The following is a 24134-nucleotide window of genomic DNA, read 5'->3' as shown; positions in this document are numbered from 1 at the left end:
ACATTGCCATCAGCCTCAGCTGTTACTCATCTCACAGAGCCACCAGCATGGCAACTTTGTTTGATTAAGGTCACAGAATGCTTAGGTTGAAAAAAGGACATCAATTCTTAAACCATATCAAGCTCTAAGAAAAGAGTTATTGAATCTCATAACCAGCTGTCAATCAGACCAACAAAGCCAATATCCCCACCGCACTTCTCTCCAATTGAAGTGCCAGAACAACCAATATAGAGACCAATATAAGCTCTGACTTGCACTGACAGAGCACTGACCACAAGACAAGCTGAGTTAGATTTGAGCAGCCAGTAGTTAGGTGGCAAATCCTTTGCTGCACCCTAGATGACCCTTGATTTCCCTGTTGTTGTCCTACGCCACTAGTTTTCCATTTCACAGAAAGAAGAACACAGAAAATTACACTCACTGCCCTCAGTTTATACACTGGCTTCGATTGTTGTAATCTGCTGAACGATCTGCTTGTGTCTGGAGACTGCAAGCACAATTAATGACCAATCAACCTGACTGTGTCCATACAAACACACGCATCAGTTTACATCTCTTACGTCTGGATTTTCTGGCATCCATGAAGCATCTAAGAATAAAAACAACAATTCGGGGTCAGTTGTCGTCATGTCACAAGCTTGATTTTGAGTTGAAAGCACTTGTCCGCCTCTCCAATGTCAAACAGTCAACAAGGCTACAATTCAGTCTTGAGGTATAGTATAAAGGGTCTGTCGCTGTGTCTTTATCTGGCCTTGGATCAAGAGCTACTCGCTAAAGGGAACAGGCTGACAAGTTCTCCCCAATGTATGCTGGCTTTGTGAACCCTGTGATGACAGATAGATGCCTGTTCCCTGTGTTCGTCCTCATTGTTGACCAAGTCCTCAATTGTGATTTGATCAACTTTGGCTGACGTCACCATTCAACGACGCCTCAGAAAGCACTATCTGACAATTGGTTGTGTCAGTCAGTAAAGTGTAAAATGCAACTGCAGAATAAGATGAAAATAAGCAGCTTTAGTGAAAACTCTGAGTCTGCTAAACCTATTTTCAGGAACTTACCTATAGTCTTCTTAAAAAATGTATTATAATATTAATTATTTCTTGCCAATTGCTGGAGATGATGGAATAAGTGGGAAGGGTTTTGGATTTTGGGATGGGTAGATTCAGGAGTTGAATGGGATAGTATTTACAGTATGATGTGACACCACTTCCCAATATAATATCCATAAAGAATATCCAAATTAACAGTATGTATGCTTATTAAAAAGAAAATAATTAGTTGATTAGTTGTCTTCAATATTTCAAGTTTACTTGCATGTTTTTTTCATGCAAAAAACAAAAATCCTGCCTGATGTTTTTGTTTAGTTTGTTTTTTTGCCATGATTCCTCCATTGTTTTACATTTATTTAGTGTTTTAATGCCTTAATGACTTAAATTTACTCAATTATCTAATACTGAGGAATATCCACAAATCACATTAAAAATACTTTTCTTTACCACTTATACCTTTTTGAATTATACAAAATGGAAATAGACAAGTCTGTAATTATGCACAGTTTTTTGCTATTATGTTTATTTCACATGACATTTACTGTAGGTCTTGTGTAATCGGTGGTTTGTTCCAGACACGTCTTTATGTTGAATGATTTGCAAATGCCAACTTTTTCACAGATGTGTGAGCAATGGCAAACATTAGAGCAGTTTTTTGCGCGCAAATAACTTTTCCTTTGAAAGACTCCTCTGAGAACATCTGGACGGGAACATCTGGGAATGGCAGGAAATTCGGCATCTCTCAGCGTGACGTGCGATGAATGTTTTTCAAGAACTTCAGAGGGATGAGCAGAGTATTGAGCCTTGCAACCTCCAAACACAGACAAAATTTATGGAGTCCAGCAGCAAATGGTTCTCATTACCCATGTCATGATCCAAACAAATTGCCGTATTGGGCTCCCAGCTGAGATGCCGGGGTGATTTTTTCTCCTGGCATAATTACTGTTATATTGTGTTTTCACAATACGTCCACAACAATGTTCCAGTTACTGTTGACGGTACACAGTGATGTGACTTGAATGGAGCTGACAACAGAGGCTTTCCATATCATTAACAGTCACTATACTTACATTATTTATTACACAAAAATCCCAAAAGTCCTTATGTGGAATAAAATAATAGAACAATAAATGTGTGTTAATAACAGGAATGCCCCCACCAGTTAGAGAGGGGCATTCCAGATCCAGTTTAAAAGCCAACCAGATTTAATAGTGTTCATCTGGCAGTGGGAAGCTACGAATAATGCGCCAGGAATTATAGTATAAATTGTGCCTGAGACTGGAGACATGAACAGACTGCACCTGGTGCTGTTTTGCACACACTTCTGCAGCTCAGATCAAAAGGCCTGATTTTGTGTTAGAGCTTTGAAAATGTCTCAGAGGCAGAGAATAGAAAAGGAAAACGTTCTGTTTAGTCAGTTATTTAAAACCTAATGAGTATAAAGTTTTTAATTTGGATTCTACAAGCTCATTGGAGAGAAGAATAGAGACAAAATAATTTATTCACCTTATACAGAAGATGAAAATGCTTCCTTCTTTCAATGTCTGAATTAATATCATTTATACCTGATTACCTCATGTAATATCCCTGTGATTAATTTGAATGTTCATCATTCATCTGTCTTTCTGAAAGGGGATGTATTGTATTGATGAGCTAAGTGTTTAGCTCATTACAAGTTTAAAGGTAATTTTCTCCACATAACTGTAAAGTCTTTGTTTTTCCTCTATTGAAAATAAAGGACATTTTACAAAAAGCTCCTGCAAGTGAGGGTGTGGTCACTTCAGAGGCATACATTCAGATGTTGTGGATAAGGGGTTAATGTTATCAGCACTGCAGGTGTAATGTACAAACCAAGTACTGAGAGCCCATATTGAGCCTCCTGTTTATGTCTTCTTGTGCTCCTTCCAGCCAAGCAGGTGCTCAGTTGAGTCGCATCCAGTGATTTAGAGTAGCATGTCCAACCCATTATCCTCTCTTCATCCATGCCTGTCTCAGTAGATTCTTTCTTCCTGCCAGCATTTTACATTGTCCTTTGCAGCTAACAAGGACACAGTGGAGTGCAAGTTTATGTGAGAATATATTATCTCAGAAATACAATTCTGAGTTTTTTAAATTGCTGACACAAAATGACAACTTTTTTTGTGAATTTTAAAACTAGTTTAACCCAGCTTTTTTTTTATTTTCAGTGTCAGCATCTATGACGCAGTCCACAATTGTCAACAAAATCTCAACATTGACATTGAACATATCATGTCTTATTAATGTGAAAATTACTGACGTGCCAAACGACAAATGACAATTACCAAATGGTCACACTGACTTTCCTAATTTAGAAACATTAGCTATTAAGTTATTCAATTTCAAAAAGGTACAGAGGGCCGAAGGTGAGCTCTTCAGTTAAATGAATAAATGGTATCACTGTATAGGGAACGACGGGGTGAGAGGAGGATGAGCAAGTGATGGAACAAAACTGGATTCGTCATGCCAGGCAGTACTCCCCCACGGCTCAGCCAGAACATTGCTGTTCATGCCACAGAACTGAGATCCAGTGGTCATGCCAACAAATTAGCCAAAAATAGTATCTCTTTTCTCCGTTTGGTAGATTTTTCCATTATGCAAGTCCTGTAGAAAAATTATGTAGCCTACCGAATACAGTATAAAGCCAAAAACAGTCCAATTGCACCATGTCATTTTAAAATGTTTTGAAAGAGGGCTTAAACGTAAATGTGTGATTTGTACCTCACATTTGAGTAGTATTATGTCTTTCACAGCATGTTCATGTACAGATTTTAGTTGCTATATTGAAGGTGAAGGATAACAGTACAGCACTGACAAGGGAACCAGTTATGTCTCATATTACTGTATGCAATAATATTTTCTGAGCACATCATAAGTATACATATGGTTATTTACAGCTGAAAAATAAACAGAAACACAGAGGAAAAAACAGCTAGCGTAGGTAAAATAGCGCAATATAGAACAATTAAAACCAACACTATACAACACTAAATATTATCTAATGCAAAATGGTGTAAAACCACAGTTTATTAGTTTTATAGATATATATATATATATATATATATATATATATATATATATATATATATATATATATATATATATATAACGTTTATTTATATAGCACTTACAAAAAACAGAGATTACAAAGTGCTTTGAAAGGACCAAATGATTGCAGTACTGTAAGAGAAAAGCAAGAAGCAAATATTTTCCTCTGTTGCTTTGCCAAATTCTTATCGATGTATACAGTGCATTAAACCTGGGTTCACTGTTCCCACTACGAATAATGTGTGACGCCTCTAAAACTATGTTAAACACATCTATAAATGTAATGTTATTAATTAATTCAGTAAAATAATGTACAATGTTATCTTTCTAATAATACATAATGCACACTGTACAATATATTAATATAGTAGTAGCCTATATAGTAGTATATAATAAACTCAATATCCAAAACAGCCACTTCTAATGATTAGGAATAACACGTTATCTAATACTGAGGAATACATTTCATGATATTATGAATACTATATTATTATTGTATGGTTACTGGTTTGTAGTAGCAAACACTTAAGACTGGTCAAAACAATAATTCACTAACCTATTCACCACAGAGACTAATTACTACTGTCTGAGACGTGTCAGAAGGATTCAAGAATTATTCAAGAAAATAATGGACAGATCAACTCTGTACTCTTCAGATACTCTGTCTGTGTCATTTGACTAGAATCGTTCCTTAAGTGGAGACCCCCTGAAACTGTTGGAGTGCTGGTGGAATGTAAAACAGGTGCTGCACAATTGGTTCCTCCACAGCAGGGGTGAAAGAAAAACAGCCGCCCCTGCAGGAACATGACTGACAGAACATCACATTCTCCAGCCAGCTGTATCACCAGATGATCCTTTACTTAAAGAGTCAGACTTAAAATGATAACTATGGAGGGGTTTCAAGGGCCAAAACTAAATTATATAGATGCATAAAAATCCTTAGATAAATAAATAATTATATAATTTAATGCTTAACTGTCACCATAACTAAATACATAAATAAATAAATCAAGTCATTAAATATACAAATGTTAAATGTATTTGTTTATTTATTTATTCAGTTATATAATTACACATTTGTATATGTATTAATTAATTAATCTAATTATTCACTTATTCACATATTTATTTACAGATTTATAATTATTTATTCATATATACTTTTCATTATTCATAGGCTAACTTTCTGCAGCAAAATAAATAACTCTGTCCACTTCATCCATCAAAAGTCAGGAGGGGGACTTTGCCCTGCAGTGGTTGAACTTGAATCTTCTGCTTTTGCTTAATTCAAGATGGCAACATCCAGTGCGGATCTTAATGAAATATTACGTGCTGCAGTGGTAGATATGCTGGCTGTAGTTGAATGGAAGCAAATGCCAATTCCTGTGCTGTTTTTAGATCACGTTTAGGGCTTGACTGAATATGATACGTGAATGTGAGAATGATATATGAATGATATCGGCCCTGACAGACACGACAATTACTGAAGCTGTATTCATGATCCTTGCAGAGAGTAACTGATGCTGCAGGGGGACCAGTCAGAGGCTTTAACCCGCCCCCTGACTTTTGATGGATGGAGTTGACCCATTTATTTATTTCACAATGAATATGTAAAAATACACATAAATAAAAAAATAAAATTATGAATAAATTAATGTGTGAATGAATGAATAAGTAAATAAATAAATGAATATACAAATGAATACATAAATAATATACAAATGTCTAAATATATATATGTATATATATATACAACTAAATAAATTAATAAATTTAACATTTCTATATTTGACAATATGAGTCCAATATGAGTCCAATATGGTGACAATTAACATTAAATTACATCATTATTTATTTATTATTTTATTTAAGCATTTCATTATATAATTAGTTATGTATTTATATATGTATATTTAGTTTCGGCCTTTAAAACCCTCCATACATAACATACAGCATGCACACAATATGGATTAACACTCAACTCAATTTAACATTAAAATAATCACACTCTGGCGATGAAATATTTTCTTGATGGCACATTATCTGTTATCTCAGGTGGATTAGTTTGGATAGCACAAATATATATGTTTTTCATAAGACTCAATATATGCTGATGAAAACAAATGAAATAATCTTGGCTCTTTTCTTGACACCTTGTGTGTTCTTCAAGTGGCGCTGTAACATCTGCTATGGATTTATACATTGAAATTCTGGCTGGAGATTCAAAGAAATTAGTTTTTAATTGAATCCACTCTAAAGCCAGTGAGACTGAAATGTCTTCTGGCAAGAAGTAAATACTCATGTTGCTTTGTCATGTGACCTTTTTCACAGATTCAACCTGTATGTCATGTTTTTTCCCCTTGTTGATATGTAAAGAGTAAAAAAAAAAACCCAAACGTCTTTGGACTTACTTTCTAACATCTGAAGTTACCACACAGATAAAAAAAATGTATTTAGCTGAAATCCTTTTCAATGTATACTGTAGTAGTGGTTGTCCTGCTGCCTTCCTTCCACTAGTCCAGCCCTGACTGTAGCACATACCGGCAAAACACTAAACCTACTGCTGTGCAACAATACACATATTCACAGGCCACAGACAGCAAATTGCTTCTCTCATTCCGCACCACGCCCTGCCTTCATTCTCAGCCACCTGCACAACAAACTGTGCTGGAAATTTCACTACAAATTACCCTGTGTCTGCCAAATCCCCCCGGGAGCGGAGGAAATCAAAACCCTGGATCTCCCTGCCCCCACAGCTATAGTAGACCTTAACCTCACTATCACAGAAAATATCTTGACTATATTTGTGTTTATAATACTTGGCCCAACTGTTTATTTTAATTAAAGAAATGTATATAAAATATTTCGCCATTTTTGTGACATTGAATTTTAAAGCTTTAATCACTATTTTGGTATTTGGTATTGACAGAGTTCATTTGGCATTAAAAGTGGAGACAAGCTTAAAAAAAAAAATACTGTTAAGCTTTCACCAAAATTTGATTTGAATTTGAATAAAAGTGTCTGGAGGTGAATAATACAAACCATATGAAAGGTTCAAGTTTATGTTTGTCAACACCAATTTCATGAAAAACATACACTTCTGTGGGCTTCAGGTCAACTTGACACTGTGAAACTAAGCCTCCATTCCCACTAAAAAAGAGTGAAAACTGAGACCTGTTTCGCTTCAGGGGAAAATCAAAGGAAGGCACATACTTTAGCAGTGAATAATGATCAACAGAAATGAATGCTGGCATTTACATTGTAAGGGTCATAGTGCCTCCTGGTGACAGCTCTGCAGAACTCCAAACAGACAGGAATGTCAGAGAGAGAGAGAGTGAGTCAGTGGCCGATGTGCCAGAGAGATGAGTGTTGAAAGCTCCTTGGAAAAAGGATTAAGGCTGTTTATGTTGGCCAAGTGGCCCACTGCCAGCTGCTCAAGTGTGCAAACTTCTTAAAGCTGCAGAGCTTCGGGTTGGTCATGAAACTTCTCATCTATTTACCCTCCACCCAGACTGTATGGATGGTTGTACTTTGTTCAGGGGGGAAAGCCCCCTTCTCTTCAGCCCCCACCTCCAAAACAGCACACTCCACTCAAAAAAGAAGTGCTGGGTTCTACACCAATCCTTCTGGGACAACAACCTCCTAAACACACCCATACACAATGTATGTGGGTATATAGACTACTGTATATGTATGTTTGGATTGCTAAAGGTAAGAATCAGGTTCTTTGACAGGAGCAGACTTGATATGGATTTCATCAAATAAGGAAATGCTTTGGACTGGGAGTAGAACTGTCCAGGTTGGAGGTAAAAGAAAAAGGGGGAGGCCTGTGTATCAACAGTAGGATAAAACTCAGCCTGGGAGCTGGCAGGATGCCAGAGCTCTGCGGCCTGGAGCTAGATCAGAGCAGGGTTCGTGAGCTGTAGTTATGAGACGAGGGTCTCAGGTCATGGAATAATAAAAGGCATAGAGCCTCTGCAGCAATAGAGCTAAACGACAACTTTTGTTCTCTTCTATGGCGATTAGGCTCAGCAAATGTTAGCTTGATTTTCCTTTCACTTGGAAACTAAATGTATAGGACTTCTGTTTGAAACAGAGGTCTGAGTTCTGTAGTTGCATATTCACAAAACTGAAAATCTATTCAGCTTTCATTGTCCGCTAAAGTTCCTAAAGCAGTTCTGTGTCTCTTTAGGATGTATTCATCTGTTTTTTGCTTAAGGTATTTATTTGGACAGCAGTTTTTTTTTTTTGGGGGGGGGGGGGTATTATCCGTCATCCAAAAAATCCAAATTCAGACTCCATTACATAAAGTATGGGACAGACATTCAATTTCCTAGTCATAGCAGCACTGCTCTGGTGCTGACCTTGTGCTTTGACTGCTGCATAGAAGGGGGGAAGCAAAACAATGAATTTTGCAATTGGGTTTTTTATATCCTGCCAGCTACATTGCTGTATATTCTATTTCTGCAGAGTATTTTTCTTTATGCATGAATTTTTTCCTATGCAAAAGTATTCATATAAAGAATTGAGTGTGGTGTAAAAAAAAAAGTTTTATGGTGGATTTTCCCTTTAAATTCAGTCACTACATGATTTGTTTTCACTTGGTTTAGCAAAAATGGAGATGGCTTCAGGTTATAAAGAGTGGTTTCCCATCAATGTTGCATCAAGCACCGTGAAGACAGGCATCAAACCACAACATTTGCATGGTGATGAGGATATTAACTGCAGGAAATATTTCCAAATTCACATAAAATGCTGATTTACAATTGATACTCGCATAGTGTAGTTTAATAGTTTGCCTAAAACGTCTAGAGAACAAGGCTTCTTTAGAAAGGGGCTATAATAACTTGATACATCAAGTTTTCTGGATCTCGCCTCCAATCAGATGTGCTCAGAAGAACACATGCCAAGACATTAAAGTGTAGAGCCATGATGTCAGGGTGCCAAAATGTACACCTGCTGCTATTATGCAAAACCGTGTTTATAGTTGTAGGATAATTTCAAATGTTGCATTATGTATTTTTTTTAAAAATGTGTATATCGTATGAGTCACTTTAAATAAACAGTTTATTTTTAATTTGTCAATCGTTTAATTTCTAAAATTGATGTATAAAGCCACTTAGTCATCCTGAATGCAGTCTTACTCCGGAGCTTTCAAGAAATAAGAATGACTGACTGCCCCTAAACAAACATACCACAGCAAGATCAGCAGCCATCTTTTGTTAATTGTGGGTACTGCCACTGAAAGAATTTTTTTTATTAAATAAACTGATAAAATCCATACTATAGCCCTAAAAAATGTTAAACTACATTTTAATTAACAATAATGACCGATTGACTGAATTGTCCTAGTATATTGTTTATGTCTTTTTAAAATCTACATACAACACTGTCACAATAAAGAAAACACATGTCAGAGAAAACTTCAATTCACACTTTAAAGTTTGTATTCAAATAGGAACATGCTGAATTAAAAGATTCAGTCTAACACATCCATCATGTCAATGTTTCCATGTAAAAAATGGTTTACAAATTGACTCAAAAGGTTGTAAAATGTGTCAACAGCAGAATCTGTAAAAAGTGCATTGGACAAGCCACACAAATCAACTCTGACTCAACTGCCCATCGAACAATGTAAGATGGAGTGTGCAGTATTATGTAAGGCACCTTCCTATTGTATTTCTCACATTTAATTCAGAGAACTTGGAGATGAGTTGATGTAATTTTCAAAGTGCAACCTTGTATTTTAAAGATGCAATGTCAAATAAATACACTCAGTATATTGCACCACACTGTTACTGTAAACACAATTCACACTTTTGGCATTGAATTCAGGCCCAGAGAGAAGGCACGAGGCACATAAAAAATGCAACAAAAAAAAAAGAAAAAGAAAAAGAAAAATAAGTTACATCCAAAAAGGCACACAAATAATGCTCAAATACTTTGTAACCCAACATGGTTTTGCAAAATGGGACCACTGCTATGTGCCATCAAGTCAGCACGAAATATGTTTCTCTATCAGGACATTTATCAAAATGATGCTGATAAATTATACTGATATGACGAGACATTATGTGTAGATAGTGACAACAGGCACTGTTGAGAAGAAATGTTGTGATTCAGAAATACGTAGAGGGTGGAATTTCCCCCCAGAAAAAAAGATATTTTCCATTTGTAACTAATAATCAGCTCAAAGAATAATGACCAAACTTAATAAATTATGTGAGAAACAATAATCCCAACACACATCAAGATTTTGCCATAGGATCAGTGATCAACAGCACCAAGAGTGACATTTTCAGGATGGTGTTTTTTTATAAAGTTTTTATAAATCAGTTTGATTAAATATTACAAATGAAACAAGTGTGCAGCTATTTCATTAAAGTATCTCCATCAAGCATCACAGTTACAGGATATCAATAAAACCTCACTGGTGGAATTTGACACATGTTGGTATCTAACATCGTAAGGCTTTATCTTGATTGTCACTTACTTTTGAGTCTGCACTATCCTGGCTTTCCTGTCTCTGATCTGTTTGAAGAGGTGATAGATGATAGTGGTGCACCACTACCATCTGCTGGTGAAGCTACTCCATTAGATTTTGTTTTGAAGTAAATCACATAAAATAATGGTAGGACAATGCCTATCAGGAGCATGGCAATCACAGCGTTCCACCACTGGATGCCCCAGTCTGCACCGTGACTGATGAGGCGCTTTCCTCTGAAACCAAACCTGTGCGCTCTCTCAGAGTCATCCATGAAATCCGTATCATGATCATTTGTGGTCTGAATCAGTTTCTCAATATCATTGTCCACATCCATCAGAAAGTCCGTGACCTCATTGAGATGTGGTTGTGCTCTGGCTCTGTCCCGAGTCTCCACCGGCGTGGTAGATGAATGTGGTATTTCTTCTTGAGGGTCACACAGGTCTGAGTAAGTCTCTGTTAAAAAGCTGTGTTTCTGAACTGGTATTTTGATGGATTTCAGTGCAAATATATCTTGTTCCTGTATAAGGTTGTTAACCCGCTTTATATCTGCCACCTGTTAACAGAAATAAGTATGAAGGTAAATTAGTGATGGCACTTAAAGGTCATTAAAGAGACAGTTCATTAACACCAGACATGACAGAAAAACTCCTATGACTTGAAAATACTTATATTTACCTTACAGCCATACTGCAGTGCGAGCTTGTTGAGATTGTCACCATCCAACACCTCCCGCTCGAGCAGCTGGACGTTCCTCAGTCTGTCCTGTTTCTGCTCTTGGAAAGCCTGTGGCCTAATCTCCATGACACTGAGCTCGTCATCTTCTGATGATGCACCAGATTCATTTGGCCTCCTCTTGAACATGTACACCTGGCCATCTGCACTGGCGTGGACATCCACAGGGGCCTGGAAAGCCTGTGGAACATGCTCCCCTCGCCACATGATCAAACATCAACCTGTCAGGAATATCCCAATTCCAATATTAAAGCACGGGTACTTTTAGAAGTCACAATACAGGTTTTAATCTAAGATACATGTAACAGTAACACTTATATAGGTTTCTTTCATCTGTCTTTTTGAAACTTGAAACATTTTTGCTTTTGTCTAGATTCAAAGCTGTACTCATAACAATGAAATTTAAACACCTCAAAAAGCAACATTAATACAGATTACATGAACATTTTGTCAGCATTCAACAAGGCCCTTTGGAGGCATAGCTGTTAATTGCTAAAAAAACGTATTGCATTTCTCCTGAGGCAGTGAGAGTCCAAGCACTGAAAAATCTTAATTTTGTTTTGTAAAACAGGTTCTGTGTTATAAAACAGACTGAATTTTCCATGTCAGTACTCACTCATATTGTAATCAAAGTACATTTGTCATATTTAGTGAGTGGACAGGAGCAACGCATTCATTGGATAATTAGATGACTCATCAGAGCTTCACTAAAGAAAACAATATGTTTATTCCTCTAACTGACAGAAACTCATGCTGCATTATTTATTATCTGTAATAATTGTGAAATTTTAACATTGTTTTGGGCAGAGGCTTCAAATAAGCTCTTTTGGGTTTTTTGCCTCTCCATTTGTTCTGTGCAGTTTTGTAACTTTTGGTTTGTGCTAAATAAACTAAAGACTTACGCGCATTAGATTTGTTCATCATCTCCACTGGTCACAAAGAGAGTAACGCACTTTCCCAGTAAAACTGTCCTGAGTCCTTTATAAGCAACCCAGAAAGTTGGGGAAGGTCTCATTTTATTATTTCTTCAGAATTTGTTGATAATTTTAGTTAATTGATTGTTTTAAAGTAGTATTCTCACATATTGCATCTTTAATAGTGATTTAGGTTAAGAGTGATAGGACCTTTACATAGACTACAAACTTAAAGAGGACTATTCTTTCTCTTTTTTCAGACATGCAGGGTGTCCCATAAAGTCTCTTTACAATTTAACAAATGTATTACAAAAGCAAATGAAAAGACAAATCTGTGGAAATTATCACAAAATGAGGAGTAGATATTGAAGCTTTTTTGCCTCATTTAATACACCTCTATATGGGCACCATTAGTTGCATGAAGTACATCAAGACGGTACTCGATTTCTTGCCATGTTCGCTGTGGCATAGCCTCATCAATGGTGGCAATGGCATCAGTGATCTTTTGCATCAGGTCATTGATGTCCCGTATCTTTGTTCGATACAATATCTTTAACATAACCCCATAGAAAGAACAAATTTGATTAACATATCTCATCAATTGCTTTTGTAATGATTTTTTTAAATTATAAAGAGACTTTGTGGACACCCTGTATATATAATGTCACATGTTCATGTTAAAAGTGCATGGCCGATTTGTCAAATAATAAGTTATGTAGGAATATTCCCTGTGAGCAAAAAGCACTGGCTTCGATGGCTCAATTTCCTATATATGTTTCTCTTTCAGCCTGGACTGGTGTTGGCTCGTGACAAATTGTATCTGCTCCACGTACAGTGTGCAAATTCACTGCACTGCTCCGCTAACATGGCATTTTTCCATTGTTTTCAGGGTAGTCATGTAGAGCCATGATTCCATTACACAGCAAAGTAAAATAAATAGTTTATCTGTCAGAGGTGTGCTTTCTTTACAATTCTTCAGTATAAAGTCTCCCATTATATGGTCATTTAAAAGCATTTAATTTGAAGCAGTAAAGTAGATGTTGGGTTTGCATCAGTGGTAACTCAACACGACTCTCCTATGAATAGCTGGCTAATCAGAACAGGAAGGGCTCATCAGGAGAGGGGGCAAACAAACTCTAAAGAATAAAGGCTGAGCTGAGGGGCTGCATAAAGGGACAGTCTAATATAAATAAGGAGTTTCTTAAAATGTGAATCATGCAGAGCTACTAAATACAAATTTAGTACTGTACTTTCAACAGTGAATTGGAAACTGCTTACTTACAGCATCTTGTGTATACAATTTGAGTCCACTATCTCAAACTATCTTCTATCTTACCATAGAGTAATTTTTATTTATTTGTATATTTGAGATATTGAAGAAATTATTGATTAATATAGACAGACAGCTTTGAAAAGTTTGTCTTTTTGCTTAACATTTTTAATTTGTGAATATAAAATTTGGTCAAAATACTTACATTTATCAAAGAGAACTGCGAGCAGACAATCGTGCCATATTTGGACAAGTAATTAAAAAACAGGGTAGACATGATCTGTTTTGAAGAAATGTATAAAATTTTTTGAAGTTTATACACGTTTAGATTTTGTTGACATTGTAAAAAAGGTAATACTTTTACTTTATGTTTTTTATTGAGGTCATAGTGGTTGGTGGTGGTGTAGAGGTGCATTATATTGACTGGTGTTCCTATTAGTTGGTCCCTTTCATGTATGTTAATGGGGTGGACAAAATATTAGGAACACCAATCAATATAATGAGCCCTAGTACACCATCACCCACTATGGCCTCAAAAATAAACGTAGGCAGAAGATCACCTTTCTGACAATGTCAACAAAAACTGAAAATGCAGAAGCTTCATAAATGTAGAATTTCTATTGGTTCCCTACAAGAGGTGCAACTTTCAGAAGTGTTTTTCTTGAGTTTCTGCAAATAATGACTGAATGTGTTAATACCTTGAGAAACACCAGTGAAATTGTTCAAAGGATATTTCTTGTTAGTTAGAAAAAGTATGCAACAATAGCCAAACTTTGTCCCAACATCGCTGGTGTTAGCATGGCCAGGCCGTATTAATTAAGTATCATGTAAGTTAGTCAAAAGCCGGGGTTTACCGGGAGCCCATGAAGGCAGCATTAGCTTTAGCTTTCATTAGCTGAAAGACTAAAGCTAGCGGGTTAGCTTTAGCTTTGACGTTGAGCATGTGTTCACCAAACTATCGTCAAACAAGCGTTAGCTACAATGACAGTTAGTTCAAGTGCTTCCGACCAGGTGGAAAAACACAGTTCCACACACTTTTTTAGACTAGCCTGTTCCCATCTAGTTACCTTCTCCAAATGCTTTGCCAACAGTAACATATGCCGCTGCCTTCCCAGTGCAGTCCTCCCCAGTTTCACGCAACATTACAACGGCTAGAAGTGAGCAGTAGCTCACGGTAGGTGATCTTTTTCCTAGGACGGTGTAGTCATGACCCGCCCTACTCTGCCTCTGATTGGCTCATCCTGATATTCTTTCTCTAATACTAACCAATCCCACGCCTCATACCTAAATTTAGCCAACCCAACGAACGAAGGCAAGGATACTAGCCGATCATAAATAGGAGAGGGCAGGTCATGAATTCGCCATCCTAGGAAAACAAATCTGGCTGACCGGGAGGTAGCCTACTTCTTTTCACCCTCTATAAAAGTGTCAGGTAGAAAGAAAAGAGTCACTACTGCCTCCTACTGATCTGGAATATAACACACACATTTTTTTATTTCATACCAAAAAAATACATGTTGAAAATGATGATGATTATGATTATTATTGCTTCAGTTTAGATGTTTTTTTCCTAATTTCTGCTCCACATACGCTTACGTTTTTCCCACATATGTGACTAATTTCACATTCACACAGTGAGTCAATGAAAAAAATATGTCAGCTTTTGACCACTGCACTAAAATAATTTTACAAATATTAAAACTAAAACTGCTGGAAAATGTGTCTCAATGTACAATGTATCTGTAACTCAGATTTTTTATATACTTAGTAACTAAAAATCTCCCCTACTTCTGACATCTGTTGGTAGAAATCATTATTACATCTCGTGTAAGCCAAGAACATGTGCAGTTTTCTTCCTCTACTTTATGTATCTTCCCCTTTTTATCGGAAGTCAAGTGGTGGTGAGGACAGCAGCAGCGCACAGCCCTTTGGTGAGAGGATGCTGAAAGTGAATACTAGTTTCTGGGTCCTTAGGGAAAGGACCAAAGGACAGGTTAGTGGTGATGCCCTCTTGTTGTATGAACATACCACTAGATGGGGCTATTGGACTGTCATAACTCATGCCTTCCGTGTAAAGCAGCTCTAATGCTAAACTGATGAAATATGATGAGGACCATCAGGAAGAAAGATATGAGCCCCACACAATGAAGGTAAGGTATTCTGCTCAGTTACAGCACTACAAGAAGAGAACATGGAAAGTATGGGAAGCATGACATTTTTCTGTCCATGTTTAAGATATTACTAGCCTGTGCACTACTTCTATTACCTGTTGTTACCCCAGCCTTTGCCCAATTAGACATTTTTCCCCACAATAACTCAAAATGTATCTTAAGTGAAAGTCATGATTTTTCTTTAGGAGGAAAGGTCCAAAGTTCAGTTGATGTCAGGTTTTACATTGGATTTGTGGATTATGGTTTTAAGACAAGTTGTACCTTGAACTGACTGAGAAGTCACATCCTCAGTATGCACAAGAAAATTGTGGATATTGTTCCTTGATTTAGGCTATTAATTTAATTATTTCAATGTATTCCAAGAACTACACATAGCAAACCAACCATTCAGCAGTGACTGCCTTAATGCTCTGCTCTGAAATTATTGTCAGGATTTGAGATGATACTGCAGCTCAGTTATCCTAGTCAATCCATGGTTTATCATGTTTTGCTGAATCAGCCACATTTTGGGGCATTACTATGTCACTGTTACCTTCACCTTCAATAGAGACGAAGAAAAGGCTGTTCAAGAACCTTCAGGTTATACATAATATCAAAAAGTGCCAGTGGAGGTTTCCTGTGCCTGAAAAAAATGATCTCAAAACTGTTATTAAAAAAGAAGTCAGACTGAAAAGTAAAAAATAATATATAAAATATAAATATAAATAATATAAAAAAATAAAAGCTGCCTCGCAGTTTCAATGTGCGACTTCTCGGATGGTTCATGTAACAAACATTGACTGTATAACATAAAGATAAACGTCTCGATCTCCCCTTGGTGGCTGACTGCAGTATAACTCATAAATCCAGCTCCCTCCATGTCAAATTCATTATTTTATTTGACGATATATTGAAAAAAGGCGGTGACATCATGAGTGACAGTTGTGACAGCCACTGCTGGGACAGCTGAGGGGGCGTGTCCCACGGCCGTCATCGCTCTCTTTTTTATTTTTATTTTTTTCCCCCTCATCGCTCTCTATTGCGTTGATTCTGGCTCCAAATGACGTCACACAAGCAACATTGCATCTCATGGAAAAATATATTTTGGCTTCACCTCTATGGAATTACATTTGTGCCAAATGAAACAAACAAAAATAAGAATTTGAGAGAACATAAAACTAATTTCAAAAATAAAACTTATAACTTGCAATCAAATAATTTGTAAAAATAGTGTAAAATATTGGCCATTATTATTATTATTTATTTTGCGCTGACTCGGCTTTGCGGTCTCTGCTGCTCTCGTTTGCGCTGCCTGATTTTTTGTTTGCAGTTTTGGCACAAACCTCTCGGGTGGGCGGGTTTTATCAGAGTGTCCCCATTGGCTAATTAGTTTTTGATTGACAGCCTACTGACAGCTCAGTAGGCTCAGTGGCCCGGAAGTTACGTGTAGGTAGCAAAAGGCGCGAAAACGGAGAGAAGAAGAAGAAGTACGCAGAGATCCATAATCTTTGCTGTTACTATTAAAAGCAGTGGTTGTTTGTCGGCCTTAATTTGACCAACGTCATGCCCACAAGGAACCTGATTACTCAATGCGGGACCTCGCCTTCATTTTAATGTTTGTCGGTTCGCTGCCAGCGTTAATCCAACCAGGAGATGTACAGATTCAGTAAAAAATAGATGACTCTAACCCAGAAAAGTTTCTGCCGGTCTTGTCAACCAGAAGTCCCAAAATGGTAAATAAAATACAATAGTTAGGAGGAGCATGAACATTATCAATGAACCATCCAAATGTCCTCTTATTTAAACATATCTCCCTTCTGTATCTTTCTCTTCAAATATGAGTTAAAAAACTAATTTTGTTAGAGATTAGTATCGCCACTCTGGCTGGCTGAATATGATGCTGGAAACTGGTACTGAAAACCTATTCTCTTTAGTTTAGCAGGCTGTAGGTGTGTAGATAGAGACTCAGCAGCCAGGCATTTTCCCGTACTCTGTTTGTATTATGACGTGTATACGTTAATTTGCCTTACTTTACATAGCATGTCCTGTAATTTGACGATTGTACATTGTGATGTGGTTGAACTTGTCGTTCCAAAGAGGCAGGGCTCCGAATCTTCCCATAACAGGTGCTCTACATAAGAAATCATTAATGGGGTGTCCTCTTTGGTGCCCTCTTTCCCTCCTAGCTTGCTAACCTGGATGTCTGCCCTGAAGTATTGTATAATGTAGTATTTTGACAGAATTTGAACCCCCAATGCTGATGATTTATTGTGTCTTCAGAGTACACATTTGGGCAAGATCTTTGTTATTGTGTGTCCCCTGTTAAGTAAAACTACACCCCCTTTCATACATGCACTCTGAAACCCTGAAGTTATCCAGACATAACTCAGAGGAGCTGCCTATTTTCTGTACATTCAATGAATAAATAGTTTCTTGTTTCTGCTTTGTTTTACAACATTGAATCAGGAGAATTAATGTGGCATTTTGACACTGTTCAATAAAGATAATTACATTTATGACATTTTATGTGCAGATTAAAGGGGACTGTTTTCATGTCATGTATATAATGTTGGATATTCATATTAAATATGGCCAAAGTGTCAAAATAATAATTAATGCCTAGTAGCCTTAAATGGAAATACTCAAGTAAGCTACAATTACCTGAAAATTGTACTTAAGTACAGTGCTTGAATGAATATACTTGGTTACTTTCCATGACTGTCTAATAGGAAATTAATTATACAGTGTGTACTAATGGAATTTAATTGAACTGTGACTCTGGAACAAAATAATGATGAAAACTTCACAAAAACCATTGAAGTTATTGCATTTATTATTTGTGACATTATATATTTGTTTTTGAGCTGTTGTCCACAAAGCATGACATTGATATTGATACTCATCTTTGGTCAATACAGGTGCAGCATCAGCAGGAAGCCAATCGGGGAGAGAAGGATGAATAGGTGAGAAATGAGACATAGTAATGTTAGCTAATATGGCAAATACCCATGTCAAATGATTAGTCACTGCAATTTATGTCTTTTTGGGAATTTCATATCAAGTGCATGAACATTTATAAAATTGTCAAAACAGATGTCAGTGTATGACTTTATGTGTTATCCAAACAGGCATCAGAGCTTCAAGTAGAGAAAGAACATCTAGAACAGAGAGCAAGAAGTGAAGAGGTACGTTTTGTTTGTCACTCACAGCATGACATTGGTCTCGTAACTGATGTTTTTATGGAACATTTTGCACAAGGCTTATTGAACTGAGCCATAACCAGTCCACGAACATTTGAAGAAAGCTCTTTTTGTGCTTGTTGTTGTTGCAGTCACTGTTAAACTAAATGCTCTTTCGAAAGAGAGTTGCTGTGTGGGTATTGGTGTTGTCGCTGGGCTTGCGAATCTTGTGCTCCTGCTGTGCCAGTACATAATGTTAGTCATAGCACTGCTGTTCTAGTTGTAAACATTAGATTTAGTCAGGTTTGAATATCAGGTGAGGCATAGTTATCTATGGCCACGTATTGTGTTTCCTGCCATGAATGTTGTCTATCTTCTTTGGCATCTATAAAAGCTGTGTTAACAACATTTTAATTTTTTAGGATTTAAAAAATCTGATAACGATTTATCGTCCGTAATTTTTAAAAACAGAAACATGTTACATTACCATTTTTGATAACGATTCCCTACATTTTGTTTGGTGGACATGGACCTATGCAGTTGGGAAATAACCTTACTGTTTACTGTCAAAAACATAGCAGCAACAGTAAACTTCACTAAAATGATTACTATAAATAATAATTGGCTAGTACGGACAAGTAAGGGTTCTTCTTTGTAAACAAAACAAATCATATAAGAGGTATTGGGCATTGACATTGGTGACAGGCAATTATAATGTATCTATATGGTGCAAACTACACAAAAGCATGTTCCAACCATTATCATGTCATCAGATTAAAAACACAGCATCTTTAATGATGCAGTCAATGGATACAGTGACTGAGCGTAAACGTTGCTGCAGAAACAAGATAAATGAGAGGGATGGGATGGGGAGTGTCTGAATCTGCTTTCACCATCATTTACTTCTCTCAGTGTGCACACATTTATTTCTAGTATTTTTTTCTGCTGGCCTGATAATCCCTCTATTATTACCAGTTCTACCAAGTTGTTTTGTTATGTGATGATTACACATCAGCTGAGGGGATAAGTTACTCTGAAAAGGCACTGAGTCTTAGATTTAACATTTTGAGAAACACTACTGGTATCATTTCCCTAGTGAAGATGTGTTTCCAATGCACTGACTGTAACTACTGAAATACGAGTCGTACATATATTAAACATTACATCAGTTTGGTAGAATGAGTTTAATGCTAACAACTCATTTGCCATCTTCACTCTACTGCCATGACATAAGCTATCTTCACGGCTAACTAGGGAACTAATTTTGCAACAGATAAACTGCAAACATGTTTCATAGTGTCTGTCAGCATTATACTGACGAGATGCTGTCGTGTTCAAATATCATTATGGCCAAACCATTATTACTCCCATAATATCAGCATGAGCCTGAGCAGGACGTCAGAATTACTGTGCTGTGGTCTTTTACAAACTAATTAGGCTGTATTTTATTTAGAGCATTTATAGCTGTTGTTATTGCTCTCTGATGTCCATTTTGTTTTTCAGTAATAAACACATTTTAATTGTCTATTAGTTTTATTTTTATCAGGGCTGACGCTGCAGTCGTTCAATAATCAAGATAGCAACAGCAGTTATGAGTCGCTTGGTGTTTTCGTTTTAAACTGCTACTGTTACTTAATGTTTTCAACACCTTTGACAGTTGAGATGCTGTGCGTCATGTGAGTAATTGATGTCTCCTCAAAATGATGCTGGACCGAGCGAGGATGTGTGGTGAATTCAATTCCTCCATCCTTGCATCTCTTCCTCGTATCCCTCTCTCACATTCCTGCTGGAAGGAGCTTAGACATGGGGAAGAGATGTCAGAAGGAGACATGTTAGCCAACAAGCTACTTCTAAAATGGTGACAAGTGTTATGAGATCGTCACAGGACACTCTCGAGAATCTGCTACGATCTGTAAGGCGAGCGTAACGTGACTAATGGGGGTAGCCGAATTAGCATTACCACTAGTGAGGTAATCTGCTAGCATGTTTACTGACCACTACTGAATGTGTGAGCTGTTGAAATGTTGTCTAACAGACCACACTGGCTACTTGACAGTTTTACAAGTTTTGAAGAAATAGTACAATGGACATCTCTCAGTGGGAATTGATTATTGAAAATTACTTTTTCTGATACAATTCCATTGTGCTGTGTCCTCTTTATTATCTGATATTTCTCACGATAACATGAGCAGAGCTGCTGGATGTCTTCAGCTGAGCAATAGACCAAAACATTTTTGAAGCAATATCCAGTGTTAATACAGCTGTAGACATTAGAAGGTTTTGTTGTAAATGAATCAAGACAAGAACAACTGTAGCATTCTTGGTTTTCACAAGTACATCTGTACATTTTCATGCATGAGAATAATGTGTGCACAAATCTTTGTGGCTGACCTGTCAATTGATTTATTTTCCCTTGCAGTAGGCGAAGGCTTTGACTGAATGAACTTGTGTAACTAAGCTTTCAGTTGGGTTGGCTTGAGCAATTAATGTGTCAAGGATTGAGCATATGTCATATTTTCAGTGGCTATAGTTTTGTCTTTGTATTAAACACAGTATATCTGTATATTATTCTAAGTCACATTTGATGCAGGCTGAGCTACAAGCAAGACTGGTTAAACATGAAGTTAATAGCACTCATGCATATTCTAGTGTTTCTTTCCACATACGCTTAACCATTCAGCTGGAAACCACAAGTGACCTCCAGTTGACTTCTTTACCTAGACAGCATAGTCAACACAAAAGCAAATCTGATTTTGTGTATAAGGGTATAAACCAATATTTTTAATTAAAAAACAACTATTAACCATTTGCTTCATGTGCTTACACTGTTACCCCCTTTTTGACCTTGATTGCTCTGAAATTGTTTTCATAATTGTACGTTTATCTGCCAGCATAACCACCACATTTAAAGCAAGCCTTACTGTTTACTTCATTGTCTCATGAAGTCAACCTTTGCACTTGAAAAAGCTGAACGATAGTAAAGTTAATGTTGCCTTAGAGGGAATCATCATATCATTTACATTGCATTCAGATTCAGGGTGTAACGCTGAGCGATGATCAACAGAGCGGCATAATGTGCCATATTTCAGGGCCACTGAGCAGCTTGTCCAACTGACAGAGAGAGATAGAGAGAACGAGACTGTGTGCAAGAGGGAGGAAAGAGAGAGAGAGAGAGAGAGAGAGAGAGAGAGAGAGAGAGAGAGAGAGAGAGAGAGAGAGAGAGAGAGAGAGAGAGAGAGAGAGAGAGAGAGAGAGAGAGAGAGAGAGAGAGAGAGAGAGAGAGAGAGAGAGAGAGAGAGAGAGAGAGAGAGAGAGAGAGAGAGAGAGAGAGAGAGAGAGAGAGAGGATAGGGAGGGAGGCAGGGATAGAGAAATGGGGATAAAACCATGTACACTGCATGCACATGTTGCCCGAAGAACAACAGAAAGGGCTTTGCTTTAAATGATTCAGACCAAAGATTAAATATTTATTGAGGTGAAAGATTCATGTATGCCACAGCTATGAACTCATTGCTGTATGGCCATATTAAGCAGTGTTTCAGTATCTTGTGCTTAAAAACCAAACAAGTTTTTGTTGTCATTTCAACGGTTTATATGAGATTTTGCTTTACAAATGGTTCTAAAGCAAAAGCACTGAACCATCAGAAACACAATGTTAAATGTTTAACACACACACTCACATACTCTATTAATGAAAGGAAGCTGGTTATACATATAAAGTATGTCCTCACTATTCAGTTAATAATACTGCTTTGATACCACCTTTTAAATGCAACGTTTTAATGCTTTAATTATGATTTTGATTAATTAGTGGTAACTGTTCAGGGATAAATGTCATTCAATGCTTTCTCCAGTTTCTCAAGCATGGGCTGTTTTCATTAATATAACTTAGCCAGTATCTCTGCAGGGAATATTATGTTGTTTAAACTTGTTACAGGTTGTGCTGCAGGCAGGTCACTTGCAAATCTGTAAACATGCACATCAAGGGCAGATTATTCATGTCAACATATTCCAGTTATTCCAGTGTATAATCAGTAGTTATTTTATGTATTATTGAAGTGTTGACAAAGGTCTTGTTACACCCTGTTGTTTTACACTGTGAGAAAAATATTTGATTATTTGTCTTGCAAAAAATAGAGCATAAGATTTTTGTTTTCCTCTGCTGGGTGGATGTTGAGATAAACCACAGGTGATTGGAGGTTCGTCCTGGAAGTCCGCGGGGTGCCTGCAGCAGTTGGTGTTGGGAAACCAAATTAAATCCTTATGGCTCAGGGTCATGGCAACAGTTCAGATGTTTATTGATTAAATGTCAACTCCCCAGGTGAATGTGATTCACATCTCAGAGGGGCCTATTTCAACAATCCATCACTAGCGGAGGAACATTGCAACCAACATATCATAAATAAGCATGTTTAGATCACATGCTTATAATATAACTTTACAACATTTTAAGAGTGGTGACACGTTTTGAGCTGGAATAGCTGAGTCTTTATAACTGATATTTATAATAATATAATTATGAGATAGCTGAGATGAGTAAGTCGAATAGGAACTCACCAAAAAACATTTCATCCTTCAAATTCCTTTCATATTAAGCAATAATACTGTTTAAAAGGTAGTTGTTAATGAAGACTTTCATAATGTCATTTTTTTGGGAATTAAGAGAAACAGTTTTGATTTTTGATCAACTAATGTGTATTTTCGGTTTGTCTCAGTGGTTTTAGAAGTCTTTAATAACTTAATAGTAATTAATTAGAGCTGCAATGATTAATACATCAACCGGAATTAATAGGTAACTGTTTTCATAATTGAGTAATTTTTCAAGCACAAGTGCCAAACATTTGATGGTCGCAGCTCCTCACATAGGAAGTTTTGGTAGGATAGGAGAAGGGATTTGAAGCTCAAAAAAATTTGGGCTCTAAAAACTTTCAATGGACTTTTCCAATATTTTTTGATGTTTTATAGGCTGAAAAATACTGGCTGATAAAATGATACTGAACATCATTGTTTTTTTGTGTCACTCTATTCTTAATTGATGAGACTGAGTTTTCATAATAATATTCAGTGTGTAATTGAATGTTAGATAAAGAAATACAAGGTTAACTTTGCTTCTGTGAGCACAACACTTGAGTGCAAACATGCATGCTAAAAAAACAAACGTACTTACATATTGTACTGGCGTGTCAATGATGGTGTAATTCAGGCTGCTATTGGTGCAATTTCAGGCAAGGAAGGCCCTCAGCCAGAGGACTTTGGGAGCAATTTGCTCATAGGTGCAGTGCAACTCT

At 36.8% G+C, this 24134-nt stretch overlaps 1 protein-coding gene across 1 annotated transcript; it reads right to left on the bottom strand.

The window, feature by feature from the left end:
* Positions 1-10584: 10584 nt before the first annotated feature.
* On the bottom strand, positions 10585-14638 carry lysmd4 (LysM, putative peptidoglycan-binding, domain containing 4). The gene is made up of 3 exons (XM_062421145.1): positions 14586-14638; positions 11278-11555; positions 10585-11155 (listed from the first exon to the last, which is right to left on the bottom strand). Exons 2-3 carry the CDS (start codon positions 11539-11541, stop codon positions 10622-10624), a joined length of 798 nt encoding a protein of 265 aa, XP_062277129.1. The 5' UTR covers positions 11542-11555; positions 14586-14638; the 3' UTR covers positions 10585-10621.
* Between the last annotated feature and the right edge of the window lie 9496 nt (positions 14639-24134).

Source organism: Scomber scombrus, chromosome 6, assembly GCF_963691925.1.
Source record: "Scomber scombrus chromosome 6, fScoSco1.1, whole genome shotgun sequence".
In the NCBI taxonomy this organism is placed as follows: Eukaryota; Metazoa; Chordata; class Actinopteri; order Scombriformes; family Scombridae; genus Scomber; species Scomber scombrus.
This window is presented reverse-complemented; position numbering and strand designations above follow the sequence as displayed.